The following is a 23,640-nucleotide window of genomic DNA, read 5'->3' as shown; positions in this document are numbered from 1 at the left end:
ATGGTCCTCGGTTATGTTGCATTATTATTATTTCCTTTGCTTTTAATTCACATAGCAGTCAGAAGCAGCTTGCAATTTTTTATACATCATTAAAGAGTGCCTGTACTTCATCTTATACAGAATCAGATGCTTTAAACTTTGCCCAGTAAAACATGAAAGGAATGGCATTTTTATAAGGACACTTATGAAGCTGCAGGAGATAGAAAAAGTCAAGTTTTTGAAACCACACACACACACACAAACACATAAGGAAAACATGTTGGAAATTAGACATGCTTCCTTCCCATAACCAAAAACTTATTTTTTGTGAGACTTGGAGTAGAGGACAGGATTTAGAAGTCACACCTCATAAAATACATCAAGTTACTCTGAATCTGTACCTAGGTGGTTCAGCAGACCTGTGTAGACAGGTCATTAATACACCACTTATCAGTCTGGGAAGTGAGTTTGAGTGACTACTACCCTGTTTCAGAAGCAAACAGAATTTAAATCCAAATTCCTGATCTACTACAAAATCCTCCGTCAGTATTTTAGTTCTAGTTAGAGCAATACAAACTAGAAGATGTCTGAACTCCAAAGCATACACTGAGCCCCCAAACTTTCCAGAGGTCTTTTCTATGCCACTTAGTCTCTGACTGCTCCTTAGTCACTATCATTTTCCACGTTGAGGAGCTTTGTGCAAATCTGGCACGAAGGAGCTAGTTATAAATTTTAGCTTAGATTCCAAATCTATCCCAGGAACTGAAGGTGCCTGGGCCCTATGAGCCAACTCAAGTACAAAATGCTTATAAAAACTGAGATATCAACCATACAGACATGTGTAACACACATGTTAATCCTCAAAAGCAAAAGGAGAATCAGTCGTATCCCCAGAGGTACTGGCAAGCTGCTTTTCAGAGATGGGGAGAACTTTCCACTCTGCCTGAAGCAAGACATGCTGCCAGGTATTTGACATTATCAGCAGTCTGGCCAGAAATGGACAAATGCATGTCAAACCAGAAAACATTGAGATTTCAAACACAAAACTAAATTCAAGAAACTTCACCAGCAAAATAAATTAACAGCTGAATCAGAGGTCATCATAACAAATTAATTGAGTCCTTAAGCAAGGCTAGGTATGGAGAAGTAAAAATCTGACTTCCTGTTATATTTAAAGGGTGTTTCGTTCCCAAAAGCTACTGGTGTTTTCGTTTTCCAAACAATTGGTTTGGGCAGAAAATTATTGGGATCAGGAAGGCTTTCAGTTACAGCTTAATTTGAGAATAACTTTAGTCTGGGAGTGACATGCATTTACCAGATTGCACGTGGCAATGAAAATATTCTAGGTCAGCAGTAAGAAAGTGATTTACTACAGCCCTAGGGAGCAAGACTAGATGCATCAGTGTAAGGAACAGTCAGTAATGGTCAATAAGAAACAAGGTATAAAACTCAATCCTAGGCTAAGTCAAGAGTAGAAATAGTTTGGAAACTTCAGGATGAGTCAGGGCTACTGTGATGAATATTACATTATAAACTGGTACATGATTTCAGGCGGACTGATTATGGGTGGTTACAGAAGTACTGTTAAAGGAATGTTGTACAGGTCCTGTCTGAGTAAATTAATTTCCATCCACTGCTAGTTATCTCCCATTTTTGCAGACATGCAAGCTAAGCAAAAAGGAAGGGGACAAGAACACCACAAAGCCTGTGAATCAAACCCATGCAAGCATGGACAGCCTAATGAGGAATTTAAGGATTACAGAAGATCAATTTCAGGACAGAGTGAAATGAAGCTACATAATACCAAAGCCATGGTCTTGCCGCAGTCCAACTCTGCAATTTAGATCCTTATCAGTGACTGTTAATACCCCTGTGGATTCACTGTCTGTGAATTACCTATGGTTTGAATTAATTTGTCTGAAGCAAGTCCAATCACCATTCCTCTGTAAACCCCACCAGGTTTCTCAGAATTGCTCCATATAAATTAATAGATTCTTGGTAATGCAGCTTTGTATTAAAAAATGTTCACCCTGAAGTTTACAGATCCATTTATTTAAAGCATTTTGTTGGGATCAGCAGATTATTTCTAATGAGATAAATGATCATCTATGATCAACCCAGATGGAATTAATGAAACAAATTGTGGTTGTAATGACAGAAGAAAGAGACAGGGAATCCAGGATGACCTTGGATATGTTCAGATCAATTAGTTACTCTATACCATTCTTGTGTGATTGTTTAAAGATGAAATTAGGGTATGTCTTATTAGGTTGCTGTGAAGTTGGTATGCAAATGGACTTTCTCTTCCTTCTGATCAGAACAAAAATGCTCCATAACCAGTACAGACCAAGGGGGAGAAAACCTCCTTTTTGTGCCTATGTCTTGCTAAAAATGAAAGATCACAGTTCTCAAAAGACATTTAGCTTCTGGGCTAGGAATGTCAGGAGGAAAATACAAAAATCAAGAGAATATTACTACAGATATTTAAGGCACTGAAACAGGATCATAAACATAGACTAAGGCAGACGCCATAATTAGGTTAAAGCCACTGTTTACCTTGGCAGGTACTCTGAATTCCCCATATTCCTTCAGGAGTTCCTGAGTTTCTTCTGCTGATTCTCCTGTGGAGTTGTGAGTAGAGAGGTAATATTCGCCTGTTTCTTGGATCCAGTCTAAGGCCTGTGAATGTCAAAAACAACCAAAGGAAAAACAAAACAAACAGTCTTTGTATTTCAAGAACTAATCCTCTGACCAAAAAAAAAAAAAAAAATCTGCCAAATAGAGGATATCAAATCCATCGGGACTTAATACTGTGTGTACTAAAACACTTTCTAGGAACACATAAAAAGAATACAGTAATCAAAGGAGGTGGGAGAGGATACAAAAGGTGGTGTATGTTTTCTACAAGAAAAAGGAGTGTAGGGAATTCTAACTATATACAGATAAATCTGCACACAGGGAAAGCAGTTTTCTTGTTCAGTAATAGCTCAGTAAAACAAGTTTGCTCTTATATTTATTTTCAAACAAATGAACAAATCCAGAAATTAATGTGGCCTGGCAAAAATACTGAGTTTTGTTGTCGGGTTTTGGAATTTTCTTAAATTGTTTTAAAAAATCTACATTTGCCAAGTTTTCAAAAGTTACAGTTTTTAAATACAACTTGAGATTGCAACAGAAACCCCACACAGAAGCATTACATGGATACAAGAAATACTTACACGCTGACAGGACAGAAAGACAAAGTAGGGTTTTTACACTACCTGCTTGGCACTGCGCTCAAAGACAACGTATTGCTGGCACTGATCTAATCTCCGCTTCTTCAGGGTCCAGAAGTGAAGGACCCGGTTCTCCCTCTGCAGCAGCTCACTCAGAATGGCTGTAGGGCAAAGGAAAATGCCTGCATGATTAGTGATTCTGTGAGTGCATACAGAAATAAGCCACAAAAAGCTGAATTTACTCACTCTGCCTGGACTGCATTCCCAAGAGCAGAGCCCCTGAGACTGTACTTCTTAAAAACAAGCATTGATTCAAAGGGGCTGCTTTAAAAAAACAAAAACAAAACCAGAAAAAACACCACAAAAAAAGTTGCAGGGTTATCTGGTAAAGGAGAAGATGCTAGAACAGAGTTTGAGATTTACCCCAGTAAATACACTGGGATACATGATTTCTAGTCCTTTCGTTCTCTTCTGTTGCTTATTTCAGGAGTCTGGTACTGGTTGACACAGAAGAAGTTGCGTTTTTTCTGCCTTGTCTGTTGCTTACCCAGGACTTGCCACCGATGCCTACTGTCCTATGCAGAGCTCTGGTCATGACTGAATTTAATTCAGACCTGAGCCCCCAGTTTGACATACCTGGTAAGGTTTTTGTACACCTGTACTGCCTGGCGACCCTCTGTGCTTCCCGTGAAGTTACTGCTGGGCTATGATTTTGGGTTGAGGCCTCTAAACTGGTTTGGTCCTCTAAACTGTTTTCTGTGTGATGGGCATGTGACAGACACCCAGATTCAGGAAGAGACTGGCAGGAGACCTGCTACTCCTTGGCGTCTCGGACATACATGTTCTACTTCAAAACCCGAGTGCTCAGCCAGACTGTATCAACTTGATAAAAGGACGCGATTTAACTCTTTAAAAGTACCATGGGTTTAACTGAAAAGATTACATGCAGAGAGACAGTGCAAGAGTTTTACACTTTATCACTAACATAAACCTTAGTTAAACCTGAGTTTTTCTATTTAAACTGAGCTAAGTCATGTGTAGCTGGCAGCAACGTGGCTCATCCCAGCTGTGTCTGGGTATGGAGCTCAGGTAGCTACCTGGGCAGGTAAGGCATGGCAGCCCTCCTGCCCTAGCCACAAAGTGAAGCAGCCACTAGAGGGGGCTTAGGCACACGCAGCCTGGGCAGCAGTTATGCTCTTTTATATTAAAACATTGAGTCTGGCTTCTCAACCACTTACAGTGACTTAGAATCATTTACAGCACCTGTTAATAACCTCTCTCACCCTAAGCCCTTTCTGAGTGTACCGATGTTCACTCCTTATGTATCAACACTGGTGGCACCAAACAGATTTGGATGTATCCCTCCCCATTTCCAAGTGTGACGCTGATTATGGTCAAAAAAATTGTAATACTTAAGTTAATCGCAAAACCTAGCCCAGTCCCTGCTGAGGACAATAGAAACTTTGAATGACAAAAGGAACTTGAAGCTTCTTATGGGTGCTTTAGATCAGGTCTCTGAATAAACAGTTTATGCCAAATAAAACTAATTTTGTTCTGCAGTAATAATGACTTTGCTTTGGAAGCACAGTAAGTATCCTACTAAATGTGCTTTTATTCTGAACTAAAGTGTCCACTTCAAAGATTTTCTGTGGATAGAGTCACCAAGCATAAGAATTACACATTTGGCTTAGAAAAAAACTAATACACAAGCTGTTTTTTATATAAGTGAGTCATTTCAAACAAGCTCAGTGAGGAACACTCACAAGCTTATATCAGGTGCCTATTTAAGCACTTGCTGAGTCACAGTTTAATTTTCCCATGATTTTCAACTGTAGGGAACAAAAGTCCACAACAAGAACAAGCATTTGACACAGTAGTGGGAAAAAGTTGAACAAAGTCATGTTAACATTGAAGAACTGGTATTGAAAGCAAGGAAGGAAAATAATCTCTTCAGTAGCACCATTTTCATCTTCTGTGTACAACCAAAGTTCCCATCCCTCCCACATATATAATGACTGCACTGCTTTTAACCTGTATCTTTCTGCAGCTTGTAAGAAAGCCAATAATAATAACAAAAATAATTTATTACTTTAGAATCACTTTACTCATTCTTATCAGTACCTTGCAGCATTGCTAGGCACAGATTAACAACTGTTTAATTAAGCAGAAGAGTGAAAACATTTCAAACATCTCAGATGTATCATCTGATGGTAAACGGTGCTCTTTTGACCAAAGGAAAGTAACTACAGGCAGATACTTTTGCTGGTGATTGTTTGATGTGGTAGGACATCAAACAGGACTCCAGGGACAAAAAAATAGCAGATCCATCCTAGGGACAAACAAGTTTGGGGTTCATTGTTTTCCAGTGCTCAGCAGCAACAGGATGCATCTAGACCTTGTATTTGATCTATGTTTGTTTGTTTATGCATTTTTAGATATTAAGGCAAAATAGTGTCTGATCATCTCAGCTGACAACCTACATGAGGACGATGGCGCAGTGTCACTCCCAGGGACAAGAGAAGCCAGAGACAGCCCATGTTTCAAACCCCTTTCCTTTTTCCCCCCACTACCACTTGCAAAAGCAGAGTTCTGTATAAGAACTCATGCCTAGCAGAGGAGGGGTCACTTTCTGAGAGACCTCACTACCATCGCTAATGGTGTCAGGCACATGTATCATTTTAGCGACAGCAGATGGCAAAACTTAAGGTGCCTTCTCAGCATGTTCACAAACTTTAGGATGACCACACAGCAGAGTGGGAAGCAAACAAAACTTTAGTGCTGTCATTGAGCCAGTGCACCAACCTTTCACTTGCTGCTCAGGCCCCCTTGTATGGCTTGCTACTCCAGGCATGCTGACGTTGTTCCTGTGGATGTACTTGAGGAATACCTCGGCGTTCCTTCGTGCCAATGTACAGGCCTAAGAAAAACAGCCCCCACCAAAAAGAATCAGTAAAGATGAGCAAAGAAAGGGGACCCAAGGAGTTCTCTGCTTATTTTGCAGGGAGAAGTTCTCTTTCATCTGGGAACATGAGACCTTCAGCTAAGAGTCAATAAACTCAGCTAATAAACTAACAGCCTCATAAATGTATTAAAACATGACTCATTTTGAATATAGTGGCTGATTTTATATATTAAGGCAAAGTAACGACAATAATAAAACAACTGGTTGTAAAGAGCTAGCACATCACACATTTTCAATCTAACCAAAGCTAACCCATCTCTCCAGGAAAGCACTCATCGTTTCAAAAAAACGTACAATCTAGAGGCATAACTTCTCAAGCCTTGCCTGCAAATGTAGTTTCATGTTATATATCAGTTTTAGTGGAAGGTGGGAGGCTGGCTGTCAGTTGACTTGTCAGCTCCACAGTTCTTACAAAGCAGCACCTGGAAGGCAGGAGGAAATCTCTGTCTCCACCTTGGTGCTGCCCTGCAGAGACACAATTGCTTCAGTTGTTAGTAGTTCTTCAGTTATTGGCTTGGAGGACAGAATTTGAAATGCTGAATGGTTTGTACAACCCAACACCAAAATGCCGTATAATACCTGTCATTTATAATGCTCACCACATGCAATTTTGAGAATCTGAACTTTGAACCAGCACAACAACTAACATCCTACAAGTGCAATGCAAATGCCACCTAATTAGTCTTGATGACATCTCTCCAAGACATGCATTGATGATAACGCTTATTACCAGTGTGAAACTGGCCCAGAGTTTATACAGCCAGCCAGTAGCTGAACTGGAATTACACCTCAGAGCCTCCTCTCAAACTCACCAACACTGCTTTAAATTGGCTATTTAATGGGGATTTTTCCTGATTTATTAGAGAACTAAAATGAGACCTTGAGAAAAGCCTCCTTCTGTTCCAGATGTTTGCTGATCAGAGGGATGACATGGTCTATCTCAGCTGCTGGTCCAAGTTTATCTCGACCTCCACACCAGTCTTCATCCCGTCTGTATTCTTGCTCCAAACTCTCTAATACGCTGCACACCTGAAACATGCCCATAGCACAATTCCGTTATCTACAATCATAATCAGGAGGAACGTATTCAGTAAAAGTCTATGACCAATGACATTTCAAGTCTAAATGTTTTGGACTGTGGGCCATGGCATGGAGGATAACTGGGTATGAAACAGGTCCTGGACAGAATGATCTAGCAGTTCTTCTTACGCACAGGGACCTCTACTGTTTGGGATGCAATTCATCTGGTTTAAGGGTGATAAATCCTTCTTCTCTTCCAATGGATAATGGGGGGGAAGCTCAAAAGGTCAAATCAAGGCAGGGGTCAGTCTGGCCCCAGTGGATCATTCAGGAAACAATCCATGTTCTGGAAGGGTGCTTTAGATGTGTTTAAATCCCACTGAAGTCAAGGGACTTAGCACATACTTAAAGAAAAACACATGCTTAAATACTTTCCTGAAACAAAGTCTGAAGCTGGAACTAATTCTCTTCAGCTGCATGTTAGTTGCTCCCTATACAGCTTTTGTAAAGACTGATGGAAACCAATAGACATTAAATCAGTGTCACAACCTAGGTGGATGCAGGTGTTCCACTGTACAGGGCTTACACACATATCTTCTATCTTGGTAGAATAATGGGAATGAGGTAAATAAACCATCGCAATCTGAAAATTGTGTGTGCAGTGGCCTCAGACAAGGCTGAGTCTTTTGCGTTGCAGATCCCGAGAATACACTCAGTGGCCTGTGCAGACACTGAAAAAACTGCAAAAGTTTTCCAGAACATTTAGAACTTTCCTGCTCTCTCTCAGAGGGCTCTTCCTACACACTCCACTGCTAAGATTACTCAAGATCCAGTCAGTTATTGCTATGTGTCCAGCTAACCACATTCACCCTTTTCTCGCTCACTCCTGCAACATTTGGATGAACACAGTTATAATTCAGAGGACCTCACATGATTAAGAGCATAGTCTGGAAGAGACTCCAGCATCGCCCACCGATCCTCCCCGGTATTGCAGACCATTTTCATATAACTCCATTCATGAACACATCAAACTCTGTTTTAAAACTGGTGAGCTGAGGTGAAGTCATCAACTTATCCTGCTGCCAAGCTGTTCAAGGACCTCATGCATTTGAGAATCTGATATCATCTTCTTCTTGGACGCAAACCAGTGTTCACCCTCAAACACTTATTGGAGAGCAAGTGCCCCATGTGTTATTTAGGCACAGAAAAACATTTCCATTTTACTTCTTGAAAACTTTGGCATGCTATTGGGCTTTGGTGACTCAAAAAATGAAACTAGATGGACGGCCTGGGATCCACATCTTTCCAGAAAGGATGGTCCCTGCACATGCAAATATCATCTCTCTGTTAAGACAATGAGAGAAATGAATATAAAGTGGGCTGTCAATGAAGTCACAGAGAAACTGGGCTATTTGAAAGCCAGGGCTCCACCAGTTATATCAAGAACATGATATGCTTGGGGAAGACCGACATGAAAAAGTTTGGCTGGTTGTGACAGTGTCTCCACCCTTTTAGCTGCTTTTTTCTTGGAGAATTCAGGATCCAGTAAATTACTCAATTCACTGTCATCCAGTCAGGGTGCAGACTGTTAAGGACCATAGATAGTTGTGCAGCCCAGGAGAAGACAACAGACTACTTGCAGCAGTGAGTTTATGAGCATTCAAAGACTGAGTGATCTTTGCCCTAAACATTTTGCTGAATAGACACAACTAATGAATGAACTGGTGGGCACTGCGGTATGCTTGACTACGACTTGGAAACAGGAGGAGAGACTGAATTGATAAATTACTGGCTATGCATATTTTGGCCAGCACATTTGACTGTCTAAAGCACTAATGAATCCCTTAATGGTTTTCATTTCTCACAATCCTCCACCAGCAGTAATTCACTTCAATCTTAAATGCATCGGGGACTGTAAATCTGTTTGAAACTCTTCACAGTGAAAGACATTCATTATAAGAAATGAATTCATCTTAAACAATCTTAAAAATGCATTAAACAAATGACACCAAGAAGTGGCCCAAGGATCATCTACAGCCTTGATGTTAAGGAAAAAATAATCTCTTTCCCTAATGATATATTTAGTCATGCTAAAAAACTTCCCATGTCTGGTTCTCTAATTGAGGAACTAACTGTGTGATAATAACAATAGAAAATTTAATGGAAATCACTGCTGCCTTTTGTATAAAACCGCAGGTTCCTGCAACGTCCATGCTAACATGAACTGCCTGGCTGCAGTAAATTACATCAGGCAAGGCTATTCGAGTATCCACACTGTGACACTAATTCTCGCTGACTACAGTATAAATGGCACCTGTTTGTGCAAGGGATGAATAATCCCATTGTACCAGCAGCCAATTGGAATGTGTTTTGCAATTCATGGACACCTGGAACGAGGTAAAGTTGTGTCAACATATAATGGTTACTGCTGTAATTATCTGTGTTGCAGACGGATTTAAAAGAAATCCCTTCATATCTTGGCATTTTTTCAGCATGGTGGTGTTTAACTACTAGTGAAAACACTGGGTAGTACTGCTCACAAAGTAACAAGTAATTGGAAACAGTTCTCACAGAAAAAAAGAATTTATATTCCTCAAAATTCACTCAGATATCATGAGAACTGGAAAGAAAAATGGTGGGATTTCAAAAATCCTTCCCGTTGGAAAGGGTACAATTAAAAAAAACCCCAAAAACTTCAAGAATTACATTGCTTCACTGAAAACTTTAAGATGAAAGTTATTGCAAACTGCTGCCTTTTTTTGTTTGTTTTGGTTTTTTTTTTTTTTTCATTACAATACCTGTCAAAGAAACAATTTTGACTAGTTCAAACTTTGGTTTCCATGTGTGGCTTAGCATTGCTAAGCCAATGGAGCAAATGTCCTTTCAGTTAATTTTGCCAATGCTGTGAGATCCCTTGCTGGCAGAAGACCCTCTGCACTCAGGGTCAGAGTAGAAAACCCACACCTACCAGCACTGCTACATCGCAGAGTGCACTCCCATTGGTGTTTACCATCTGGGAGTCACCCGAGGGCTCAACACTGGCCCTGTTCAGGTAACAGGAAGGTTTATATGGACCTAATGTGTGGACGAAGGCATGCAAACACACGTAAAAAGACAAAGGGCAGCTTTTAAGGGCAAGCAGGGCTGACTGAAGCCACACTCTTCCTTCTTTTGGGATTACTCAAGGGAAAAAGAGAAGAACGAGCACTGCTCCTTAGTGGTATTAGCAGAGCAGGTATTTGGAACAGTTCAACACTCTGTGCTGATCTTGGTGAGAGGCAAGACCTTTGCGCTATACACTGGGGAGCTAACCCCCAGGCTGTAGCGATATGCTATGGCACAGATATGACACTGTTCAGCTCACCTGCTCAGAGGTTTTATAGAAGGCCACCGAGGCGTTGACAAGTTTCAGCCTGTCCTCCATCTTCAGCATCAGCTGCTGCCAGTGCAGGGCCACCTTTTCGGCACATTCTCTGATAGCATCAGCATCATAATGCCCAGCTTGTAGCAACACTTCGGCTTTCTGCTGGACCTGCAGGGCACTCTGGTGTGTCTTCTGTAAGGAAGTGGCATGAAAGAGGGACTGTGTATGAGGGGAAGAAAGAGAGGTTGTATAGATGTGCCAGATGTATGGTAGAAAGGTGAAGCGAGGTGTGAGCATGGAGATGTGAGAGAGCAAAACATTTTCAGAGAGTTATCTTCAGTTAACAGTTACTTTCTGCAAAGCATTTTAGTTTCAATTATTCACACACATTTGCAGCATGTTATTAAAGCTTGGGACAAGCAAGCACTGACTAAGATGGGTTAGCTCCACTGATCAGCTACTGCCCCTTGGGCAACAACCCGGGGCGGGGGTCCCGGTGGATCTATTTTGACAACCCCAGTGCAGGCAGCTGCTGTGCTGAGCTCCCACCCAGCCTGTACTCAGTGCTGACTGCACCCCACACAATTTGCAGATATAAAAGCAAAACCAAAGAGTTGGCAAACTATGGGCCTAATCACCCTAATTTGACTCTTGCCAGGGAGTTTGCTGGCATCACCAGCTTTACTCATGTGTGTAATTGTCCTGTCCACAGGATACAAAACATCAACACCAAAAGATATGAAGATGCCTTACTAAAAGGCATGAACTATATGCAAATATCAGTCCCTACAAGATACATTTCTGAAAGTCAGTTCACTCATATTGGAGCTACACTATGCTACCTTTAAGGGCGGAGCTGGGGGCAGTCAAGCCATTTTCTCCACTGTTCCTCAGTTTACTCAGTAGCCACTTTACAGCAGGACTGAATGATCTGCCCCATTCCACAGCCTACCTCAGCTCCTCTCAGAGTAACTGAGTGGTGGTTACACCTTCCTTTGTGGGTTGCTGGGAGGAAAATAGCCCCTGGCCCTTCACAGCCTCCTGAGTAACTATGTTCAGGCATGGTTTAGTCCAATATTTGATTTTAATTTTCTGAACAGAAGCCCTAAAATCTCCCAAAGACTCCTCTGTTCTGCATCCCATTTGTAACTGCTGCTGACAAATTCTCATGTGATACTTTTATGATCTAATCCGTGAACCTGGAAAGAAGCTTGAAATCATCTGGTAATACACTGATGAATAATGCAATGTAGAGAAAGCTATTAGCAAAAAAAGGATTAATACTTTGCAGAAACATTCAGAAAGATGTTCAAGAACAACTGGTTAAATTTAATATCCAGCTGCTTTACTGATGTTAGAATTGTAATACTTGTTTTAAATAGACTTTAAAGGATTTCAACTGAAAATCAATTCCACATCTAGAATGCCTTTAGAGAACAGCCTGCCCTGTGTGCTTTGCTGATCTCTTCCCCATATTGAGCTTTACACGCTTTAAATATTTAATCTAGTGTTTTCTCCCTTTGAAAACTTATTTTGCCCCTTACTGTGGCGTAACCCTCTTCTCCCTCTGTGATTTGCATTTACCACCAAATACAAGCACTTCCCCAATGGCAGCAAGCTGCGATACCACAGCCAGTGGGTGTCTTGTTCCCCACTGCTGTCTGGTGATGGCTGCCAAGATGTGGTCAGCACAGCTTGGTACCAGCCAGCTCATACACTATTGATAGAAAACTTCTTCCTTTTCCCTTAGGAGCTGCAACAGCTGCTCCTTCCTTACTGTGAGTGGAGCTGGATCAAAACAGTCATTAGCTGAGATTTAAACTCTATACTTACTAGCAACACTATAATGTATATTGACTTATTTAACATTTACCAGAAGACATAAAGACACTTTTCCCTCCCTAAACCAGGCATCTCTTCACATCTCCATTATGGAAATATTATTTTCATAGTTTAAAGTTTGGTTTACTTTTGATTATTTTCAGGTATATATAAACCACAGAAAGGGATTTCCAACTTGTTCTTTGCTCTGTAAAAAGCTAACAATTAACATAATCTGGGAAGCATATACACCTTGTTAACCAGGACCAGGAAAAAGCAATGGACTCCCTTTCTAGCAACCGGAGTGAGCAAACCCTGTGAGTGCAGGGTTTGTTCATAATGACAAAGATATATAAAGTACTGAGCCTAACTATGAGTCTTGTAGTGCCCTACTGAGGAGAGTCCATAGCCCTCCACTACCTTCTCGTTCAAAGGAAAGCAGCTCAGAGAAGGTGCTATTCCTCCTGCCATGTCCTGGCCCGGTGAGTGAGGCAAATGAGTTGGCTCACAATTAGTTTTCAAGGGCCAGGTCAAAGATGTGTTACTCCAGGGCAAGCAGGGGCAAAAGCTCAGTTTAGCAGGCAATTCTTAATAATAGCCCCTCTTTCCTCTTCTTCAAAGTTATTTGAGAATGTGGGTTTGAATGAATGTCTCTTCTGCTGTCCACAAAAGGAGAGTTGAATGAAACAAAGACTTCATGTGAGAGCATTATCGAGTAACAAAGATATTAAAAAATGAATGCTGTGAAATGATCTGTAAATCGTGAATGTCAGAAGAAACTAACTTCACAAATTTCACTAAATTTCCCATTTTCAGATCTCTCTGTGAATTTTAGTCTTCCTTTTTTTTTACCAAAGAAATTATCAGGACATGTCTGAGAGTCGTTTTCATGAATGGAAAGGCTGATATCTGACAGCAGAAGAATTAGCTGCAGATGATAAATAATTTATTTCACTATTAACTTCTGTCTATATTACAAATTTAATGATAAGTTGATTTTCTGAAGTTTTTATTCCTTTCCTTCCTTCAAGCAAGCAATGATTGATGCCCAAGAGATAACCTTTTGTATGATGTTCACCTGGGAAGGAGAAACAAAGTTAACTTAGTCGTGTTACCTCTATGGCCAGCTGAAACTGCTCATGCTCTCGCTGGAGCTGCTCAGCTTCAGAGAGGGAGCTTGCATTGACAAGGCTTGCATTCAGCATTGATTCACCATTCCTGATCCAGCCAAGCACCTGTAAAGAAAGGATGTGCTTATGGAAAGGTTGCTTTAGTGCAAAGGTTTACGTAGTCACCCATCAGAAAATGCTTCAGCCTGACTAACAAAAAGGTACTTTGCCCAGTGTGGTCTCAGGCTGAATCAGTGAGCAGAAAGAAATACTAGGATAAGGCCTTAATGACATTTTTTAGAGGGCAAAGATCTTATTGAAGAAGTTATTGCTTGAAGAATTAAAGTCCCAAAGTATTTACACGGATATTTGGAGAGCAAAGAGCTTTCATTTCCAAGGCTTGATCACAAAAATGAATGTTCCCCTATGCAAATACCCCAGGGCAAAACCACAGAGCATAATGAGGGACATTTGAAAGTAAACATAAAGATCTCTCTCTTTTTCAAAGTTCCAAGTGGAATCATGGACCTTGCAACTCCTTTCTGCTCCACTTGCCTGTGTTTCTTTCACACAAATGTCAGAGCTTAGGGGTGAGAAGGGAGAAGACACAGTTGGTTTCATCTGCCATGGAGTTAAGATGCAGTTGGAGTCTCCACCTGCATGCAGAGCTAGGGAGAAATCCCAGGTCTTGCATTTTATATTTAGTCAAGAGGCTTTACTTCAGGGATATTCAGATTATTTGTAGACATGCAACCCATGCTGTAAAGACTGCAGAATCAAATCCTAAATATACATAATTAATCTATCAAGCCTGTATTTATTCATTTAAGCAGCAACATCATCTGCTATTTTAAGATGTGTGTTTGGAAAATTAGCACCCATAACACATGTGTAAGTTCTTGGCTGTGTTGTCTCAAAGCCTATTTTCTACCTGTGTAGGTGTAAAATTATTCCAATAAAGCCAGAAAGTTGCTGAATTCAATTCACAGATGCACAGGAAATCCTGACCGCCCAATCACTCCCTTAAATTTAGCTTGTGATTTACAAAGCTCCAAAATTGACTTTGCTGCAATATTCTACACAGTAATTTCCCTTTTGTGCCATCATTTTCACCAAATGATCCATTAAACTGCCTGAAAGAGGGATTTTCTGTTGTTTTGGTTTTTATCCTTACATCATGTGTCACCCTAGTTATAGCCATTCAGTTCCCTGTAGAGTAGGAAAATGAGTTTTCCCTAGGAGAAAGAAAGGGGAGCCATCTACACGTGTAGCTGACCCTAATTTGTAGAAAATTACATTCTGCTCAGTACAACAGTGCGGAAGATTTAATTTGTCAGCTTTGTCTCTTTCATCAGCAGGTGTTATTGTTCCTGTGGGAAATGCAACAAAGATTTAAAGGAAAAGAAATCGGGTTATCATATGGCAATCTTTTTGGCTACATTTTCTATCATCCATCAGACAAGAAAGCTACCTTATTACCGACTACATGGTACCAAAAGCTGAAGTTATCCAAAAGATCACTGTATCTGAGAAAGACTTGAAGTGAGGATATCATAAAGCAAGACATGTTTTCACATGTTATATACTGTGATATATCGTGGCTTGGGCCATTTAGTGTAGAATATACTGAGTATGTATGCTAAAAATGCAGCAGCCTTTTTTTTTTTTTTTTTTTTTTTTTTTTTTTTAAACGATACAATCAGGGCATGATAGCATCCTCTTGGGAACAGCTTTCATTTGAGCTGAAATTTTCAACACATGCCATGGAGGTTTTGACACAGATATCATACAAATAACTGAGTCTCTAAATAGAAAAAAATCACTGGAAACCTCAGTCTTAAAACAAAGCAACTTGACCAGTGAAAAGCTAATAGGCAACAAGGTTGAGTAAGGGGGAAGGGGGACCATACAACTGAACTGAGCCAGGTTTCCTCTAGCATTAATGGTATATGTGCATTCCTCTGTACAACTGTCCTGCTGACTCAAAAATATTCAGGGTGAAGGAGTTCAGGTCAGGCTCTGATGGACTACATCTCGTCAGCAATGCTTACAGCACTCTTCTTGACCAAGGCTGCTGCCCTGCAAGTTCTGCGCCTCCCTCCTTCCCCCAGAGTGCGGATTCAGGTGCTCACTGTGTGGCTCCTACACTCCCCCTTGCAGGCCCAATGAGCACTCAAGCACTAGCAAATTTTCCTTGGAAGAACTTAAATAATGACCCCATTCTATTTCCAAAAGTCTAACACTTAAATGTCAGAGCCTCATCTGGGACTGCATCAGCTTTTTCCATAGTAATGATTTGCTCTTTGTTTTTTTTCCTCTTCTTTTGTGTGTGTGTGTCGTTTACATACAGCAAGAAAAAATTTCAGTTGCATACCCAAAGCCTCTTAAGTCTAAGTGCAAAAACCAGCCACCTGCAGAGTCTTTCACTGTGTCACTAGCCTGGAAGTAGACTGTGAAATGGTTGGAAGAGATCATTTACATATTTGTATCTGGTTTACAAGACCTGCTCACAAACCAACTCCTATTAGAATATGTATAGAAGCTGCTAATACAGCACCAAGACACTTCTCTGATCGCTTCCTGTATTAAAAGATTCACCATTATCTGGCAATGTGCAGACAGGCCAACAGCAAAAGATGGCTTTAAACAGACACTTCCTACAAATTACAGATTTTATCAACTTTGTAGAAGCAGTGATTAAATAATTCTGGAATTAAATAGATCTCCAAAGACTCACTTAAAAAGCCTAACCTTTTTTTTTATAATGGAGAAGCAAAAACACACTGACAGCATCTTAGATAAAAGCCACTTGCCACTGGAGAACAATTTCACTGCAAGGCACAGGTTGTCTAACACAGCAACCACCACAGTTCTGAAACAACTCCCACCTTTGATTCCAATTTGCTTAAAACAGGCTACACTTCCATATATGGCTCCTCTGTAATTAAGCAATAGTACCAAATTCTTCTAAAATCCATTCCCTGAAACTCTACCATCTTCACTGAGCACAGAATCAGATGCTACAGGAAAAATAAAGAGTGAGGCACCCCTTGTGCAGCCTTCCTTCAGAAACGAGAGCTCTGTGTCACGTAGTGTTTCTGTCTGCTGGTTAAGTTTAGTCAGAATGCCTTCCTTGATGTTTCCTACAAGACTTAAGACCTTGCTAATGATACCCATCAAGTAACATTGGAAAAGTTTTTTAAGTTTAAAAGGCAACATAATGTAAGTGAATCTTTTACATCTCTGGACCCTTTGCAGCTTCTTTGAGAGGCTCTTACTCCCACAGACACAACCACCAGCAAGGACACCTTTTGGTAATTTTAGCCATGTTCAAAACTGCGTCAGGTTTCCAGGAGTTCTGTGGCATTAGATTGGGAAAAAACCAAATATATTCAGTGTCTCTCAAATGACAACTTCCCATCATTCTTTGGGCATATTCATCTGGAAACAAATCTAATGCCAAACAGCACAAGTGGATGGATAACAGGCACTTGAAAATGAATAAATACACTTCAAAACAACCTGAAAAGTAAGTGTAGTGGGACACTGTGACGATATCCGGGAGTAAATTCGGTCAAGTTCAACACTTATCAAAAAAAGAAATAAAACATACAAAGATAAAATAAGGGGATAGGGAAGCCAAACAGCTGCAAGCACAGCATCAGAGAGTTTGTTTTTTAAACTGATCTCCGCAACTCCTTTCTGCTATTACTTTTATGTAAGCAATCCAAGCTCTGTAGTTTCTGTCAGAAATGAGTGGGATCCAAATGAGGGGAAACCAGTCTTGAGTGGGATCTTTCTTAATAACAAAGAGTTTGTGAATCACTGATCTATACTATTTCCACTCTAAAGCAGTTCACAGAACATCTCATTTGGAATTGTTCTGCTTTAATGGCCCCAAACTTTGGCTCATTGTCTCGGCATTTGAACACTTGGTAAGTATGATATGAAGAAATCCCTGGTAAATGAGAATTAAATAGATAGGAACAGTTAAAAGACACTGTATTTCCATGAGCCATTATATCAAAATGCAAATACATGTCCACGTAGCAGCCTTGACCAATTTTACTATGTCAGCGGAACTTAACCACAGCTACGATAGGTGTCTTGCGGCAACTACATCTTAACTGATTCACAAGAGTGAGAGCAATTTGGTAATGAGATCATCCATCATCTCAGATGCACCAAAATGAAAGTGAAGGAAATCTGGACCAGACTGGAGATGAACTACAAGCCAAAATCAATATTTTTCCCAATTTCACTACATGGTTGGGAATATGACTCACCTACAGGATACCAAATAGGGCACAGATATATTTTAACTTGCCTCTTTCTAAGGGAAACTGTAGCTGTGGTAATTTATAGGTTAATAAGCAAAGGAGTCCTTAGTATTCAGCTGAACAAATAAAATGATTCTTCACTACTGGTTTGCAGAAAGGTCACATAGTAATGAAGGCTCTGATGGTCCCAAGCTCCGTTAAGGAAATGCTAATTCAAGGCAGCTGTTCTCCTCTCACAGTAAGTATTAGCTAGTTCAGTCCTAAACCCATTTCCTTTGGTTAGATTTTGGTTTGTAAAATAGTTAACGCCCAGCAGTCACTTGATAATGAGGCAAATAACATCAGGTACCTGCAGAGAGTGCTGCACTGCCACTGTATGGCTCCAGGAGCAGCTGCAGGCCTGGCCGACTGGCACTTCATCATGGTCAAGCAGGCAGTGAGACTTGGTCAGATAGCAATAACCCGCATTTTTAGCATTTCTGCTACACATATTACTCCTCTCTATTTTCTCTCATAAGTTAAAATGCTCTACTTCATCATAAATCTACCACACACAACTCCAAGCTTTGCTAAGTTGTGTGTAAAAAAAACTTTGGGAACCTATGCAAAAAAGGATACACTTCATAATCATGTTAGGATGGTGATTATGAATATCACAGAGTCTGGTGTTTTTTTCAGAAGAAAGCCAAAGCACTCTGTAGAGCTCTGGAGCTTCATGAGGAGTTGGACTTCAATTATCACAAATGCAAAATGACTACATTTTCAAAATAAAAATTTAGGAGAGTTCTGTGCTACTTTCATTTAGGGTTGAAAAATATTCACATCAAAGCGGACTTCGAAAGAAAAAGCATGCACTGGTGTTGGTGCTGCCAGCTTCTAGCTTGAGAGTTGTCTGAGGAATTTTTGCCCGCAATGATAAAACAATTCAGATAAAGCATCACTCAGATATTCACATCTGGAGAAAGAATAACCATGATCATGTGTACTGAGCACTCAGATATTGTTGTTTGTTTGGGGTTTTTTTTAGTAAACAAAGCAGCAAATCTTTTTCATGAACACCTTGTAGTATTTGGAAAAAAACCCCACACCACCACCACCCCCCGCTTCACCCGCCCCCCCATTTGTAGTGGTAAAATGGAAACCTGAATATTCCAGGTGTCTGGAAAAATGTTCCTGGTTTTCCTAATGAAACCAAGACCATTCCATTGAAATCCAGACATACACTGAAGTGTGAAGCCACCTATGGATTAGGAAGCAGAAAGTGTAGCATTATCCTGTGTAGCAAAGGAAAACAAAGAAATGTGAGGCATCCCAATTAAATATCAGGGGAAACCTAGGAAAGCAGAACATGACTGCCTATGCTAGGATGAAATCTGGAGGAATGACATGTAACAATACTAAGACGGCTAAACAAGTCCTAGGATCTAGAGACCACAGACAGACTTTTTCTCTCACCCAGATGTTGAAGATTCCTGCAGGTTAGCAGATGTATAGCAATAAATGAAAAGGTGAAACTACTGTAATGTCATACTTGACCTCCCAGCTCAGTTATCCTTTGCTTTGGGCCAATTCTCCACAACAGCTTAAGTCTGGATCTCAAACCACATCATTATATTCCCAGAACACATGGAATTTGAGGCAGCTCCTCCAGTTGAGAAGTTACGGGGTCAGTTCTGCACAGACTTCCCATAACTATTCATGAAGCCAAATAAATGCACACTAGAGGGAATAGAGCCCTTTGTTATTTGTAAAGGGTCATGCTGCAATCTGTCAGCAAATCAAGTACTGTTAAGGAAAAGGGGATTAAGATTGTCCACCTAAAGGTATGTGACTTGGCAGAGGCTGGTTTAGCAGTTTGCATGTATGTACTGGCTGAAAACTCATTTATGACCCTCAGGTGTGGTTAAAAACTCTCACCTGCTTGACTTCAGCCTGTAGGTGCCGGAGCTGTAGGCACTGCTCTAACCTCTTGTGAGTTTGGTCAGCGTTAAGCTCCAGCTCATGCTGTTTCTCATGAAGGAATTCCAGCAGTTCTTGAACCTGTGTCGCAAGATCAATGTCTTTTTCACAGATCAGCTCAATGCCTGCAACATGCAGAGAGAGAGATCATTGCACTTATTTGAAAATTCAGTTGTTGCACAAATGTAAGCTTCAAAATTTTTTGCCAACTAACACATTGATTTGCAACTCTGAGTAATTCTCACTAAACTCTCTCACATGTAACACTTGGCTTTCACAGTTTCCTGTTCTGCATCACTACATTTTTCTACAAAGTAGTGTTTCTCTGGTGATCATTGCTCATCTCACCCATCAGCATCTGGCTAGTAGGACATGATTTAACCACAGCCTTGCTCAAAAACTTGCATGAATATCAAATTAAAAAAAGACAGAAAAACCCTCCCTTTCTTACAGTAATTCATTAACTTATATTTTAGAAATGCATGTTGAAAAGAACTTAGAGCAGAAAAAAAGATGAGGAAGAAAATAGAAAAGTGAAATACAGGAAGTGAACTCTAGTTGCCAGATCTATGGTAGTGCTACAAAAGTTCATGGAACTCCACAGTGCAAACTTTTTTTCCATCTGGGCACTTTAGGGGATAGTTAACAACAATTTAGTTGAAACCAACCTACAGTTCATTCAGAATTATTCCACAGACTGACTTTCATCCAATCCTTACATACCAGAGAGAAAAGGTAGCTTAGTACCACATTCCCCATCTCTTGCATCCTGCATGAAATTGATAAACCCCTGAGTGACCTGGTCTGATTTCATAGCTGACCCTGACTTGATCAGGAGGTTGAAATAGAGACCTCCTGAGTCTCTTCCTACCTCCTGAATTTTCTTATGACCCTACAAGCCTTGTGTATAGCAGTTACATGAAATACAACACAGAGCTTCACATCCTCCTTCTTTATTACTCTGGTGTGATAGCATTGCTGGGTACATTAGCAGTGTAATTATGAAAGTTTGGCCTGGAGGAAATATGATGTCATCTCATGTTACTGTAATGCCTGTGATTATAAACTAACAAAGACCCGACTCTTCCCTTATTGAGGTCTGCTGGAATTTTGCCATTGGCCTCAATGCAGGGAGGATCAGGAACCTAATATAAAAATAATCAGATAGCAGTAATGCTGAGAAAACACTACACTTTTCTCCAAAGCCATTTGATTTCATGGAATAATAGGACATTAAAAAAGAAATGTGTTAATTAGAAGCTGCTGTACAAAAGGCTGGAACATTATTTTTAAAACCCATTTAGAAAGATACCTTTTCTTCCCCCTTTATCCTCCTCAGAGACTTGTGACTTTCTTTCTCTCTCACAGTGGTATCTACAGAGGACAGTACACAAAACATATATGACCTTATGATTGACGCTATCCCCTTTTTCCTGGTTTCTGGTTTTATCAGAAAAAGCATGTGGGAATGCAAGTGATTGGCTTATTCCCTCTCCCAGCCAAAACAAAACAGTTTCTTCATTACCAAATAAAGTGGAATGGCCCCTGGCTTCCCATTTAGAACTGGAAATTTAATATATGTTTCTATTCTTGGGAGTAAAGTTCTTTTCAATTGCCAGACATCAGGCATTGTTGCTACAATTAGCCTGCATATGGTTCTGTATCCTCAGGACATGATGGCTTTTTGTATGCTTGACTTCACCACACCTATTCGATATTAAATGCGCAGTTTTCCTTCATGCACACTCAGCTGGTATGGTTTTGATTGTGCTAACTCATCAGCAGCAACCAGTGAACTGCCTGGGATGCTATCCAAGGGCAGCCTGCACTCCCTATGATGAATGATCTGCCCTTTCTTGCTTGTCATATGTCACGCAGATTTATTCTACAGTGCCAGCGCATGCGGTGAGAGCACTTATTCTTCTCAAAGTCTGGTTTGCAAAATAGAAAGCCTTGTTTTGAGAATAATTTCATACACATTATCTTTATATTGTGTTTTGATAGATAGAAAAGCACAGCTGATTTTCTGATAAACTGAACTTAGTTGCCATTTCCTTCACTTGATATCTGCTGCACTGCTTGAGACAAGTGAAGGATAATGAATTGAAAACGTTTTAAGAAAATATTACAGAAAAGAGTACCGAGCCACACTAACTGGCATCCTACAAAACATACATTAGTTACACCTAAGCTATATGCAATGTGAGATACTATGCAGTGAAGGAAGGAGTACTGCTTTTTGACCTGTACAAAGCCGGTTTGAAACTGCTTTGAATCTGTTCTTAGGCTGAACTATTAAAAGCCTGTGACAGGAAAGTTTATTATCCTCTTCCTTGCAATATAAACTATAGTTATAACTACCTATAAAGGACATCACAAACAAAATGAAATAGATTTGCATTTCCTTTTTAAGCAATGATGTTAGCTTGACGACCAGGAAACAAAAGGGCTTTGAATTTTCCATATAACAGGTAGGGACTGTATAAATCTCCCCAACATCAGCTTTGCAGTGTATTTCAGGCTTGACTTAGACAAATTGCTTCTAAGATATAAAAAGGTAGCTCTGTAAACCATGAGCGACTCCTAACTGTGGAGATCATTATGACAATGATACTGACAATGTGAATAGACTTTAATAATCAAATAAATTTGTGCAATCAATTAATCAGCTATTAGAGTGTAGCTACTTTTAGTACCTAGAAGCAGAATGACTAAGGTGTGTATGCTACTGAATTACATGAACGCATCATCACTGCAGCTCGGGTCGAAGTGTTAAATCACAGCTGAATTATGATCCTAAACTTTCCATAGGAAATGGATTTCTCAGAAGTGTCCAAGATGCCACTTTTGGAACCACCAGGCCCTTTCAACATATCAAGTTAGACACCCAAAAATCAATATCCATTTTTGAGAATATTTGCCCACATATTTAGCTTTGCTATAAGCAGTAGAGCTACAATCAAACTGGAAAAATAGAAAGACAGGTTCATTGAAATAAAAAGTGCTGGCTCATTAAAAAGTCCAGTCTTCTTGAGAATATTGTTATAATATTCTCTAAATGCAAATATGTTTCCTGAAGGATACAGATTTTAGTGAGACATGAAAACAATTTGAAAGTACTGCAAAATTTCAGAAAACCACCTGACTTCCAGATCTTACATAGCCCCTAAAAATCCCAAACATTTCTTTGAAGGATAATTATTTTGATGGTGAAAACAGGCTAATCCAAAGCAGGCTCACCCACATGTGCTGGAGTAGTGGAAGGAATCACAGCAACATAACTTTGAGCTGTATGGAGCTTTGGAAATACTGGACTTGCATAGATGCCTCACATGCACAGATAACCTGAATATCTGCACAGAGTCTGATTTGGTGCATCACAGGACCACTGGATTTATTGTACCAACATGACAATGTTCACAGGGATTTCCAGACACTCCACAGGCAGTGGAATCAGAATCACTGCTCCAAATATGCATCGGACGTACAAAAATCATGGGCAAATGTCTAAAACCTTCTTTTTCTACCTGCACAAGATTTCCAGATGAAAAAGGCATCATGCTTGGAAAAACATGGATGTAATTTTATCTGACAAACTTGCTAGCTTAAAGACCTCCAAGCCAAATGCCAGAGTGATCAAAATTGAATCAGTATCCTGTGTGACACGATAAAAAGAATAAAGCTCAAAGAGAATTACAGGGAAGGGAAGAAACTTGGTCAATTAAGAGTGTCTGGTTAGGTAGAATGTCCCTAAAAAATCACATTTTTTCTGGCTTTATCTTCTGTGGCTACAGCTGAGTTTTGATTGAAGCAGTGGTGACACTGTACAATAGGAAGCAGCAATAGCAGCTGATTTCCCAGAACCCCTGCAAGTTTGCAGCTTTGGCAGTAAGAACAATCATCCCTTAACTTATGCACTGAATGACTATGA

At 40.1% G+C, this 23,640-nt stretch overlaps 1 protein-coding gene across 14 annotated transcripts in view; it reads right to left on the bottom strand.

The window, feature by feature from the left end:
• Positions 1–23,640, bottom strand: part of KALRN (kalirin RhoGEF kinase) — a 532,819-nt gene that overhangs the window by 162,946 nt on the left and 346,233 nt on the right. For 13 of the 14 annotated variants that reach the window (XR_005932657.1, XR_005932658.1, XR_005932659.1 and 10 more), the window contains exons 15-21: positions 19,668–19,834; positions 13,477–13,596; positions 10,541–10,759; positions 7,036–7,185; positions 5,997–6,111; positions 3,240–3,355; positions 2,536–2,658 (exon numbers count right to left, since the gene is read on the bottom strand). Coding sequence is in view for 11 of the 14 variants with exons in the window: in XM_030018367.2 (XP_029874227.2) it covers positions 2,536–2,658; positions 3,240–3,355; positions 5,997–6,111; positions 7,036–7,185; positions 10,541–10,759; positions 13,477–13,596; positions 19,668–19,834 (1,010 nt within the window). In the remaining 3 variants the exon portion in view is untranslated. The remainder of the gene's footprint in view (positions 1–2,535; positions 2,659–3,239; positions 3,356–5,996; positions 6,112–7,035; positions 7,186–10,540; positions 10,760–13,476; positions 13,597–19,667; positions 19,835–23,640) is intronic. The other variant, XM_041124230.1, reaches the window with a different exon arrangement.

Source organism: Aquila chrysaetos, chromosome 6 (assembly GCF_900496995.4).
Source record: "Aquila chrysaetos chrysaetos chromosome 6, bAquChr1.4, whole genome shotgun sequence".
In the NCBI taxonomy this organism is placed as follows: Eukaryota; Metazoa; Chordata; class Aves; order Accipitriformes; family Accipitridae; genus Aquila; species Aquila chrysaetos.
This window is presented reverse-complemented; position numbering and strand designations above follow the sequence as displayed.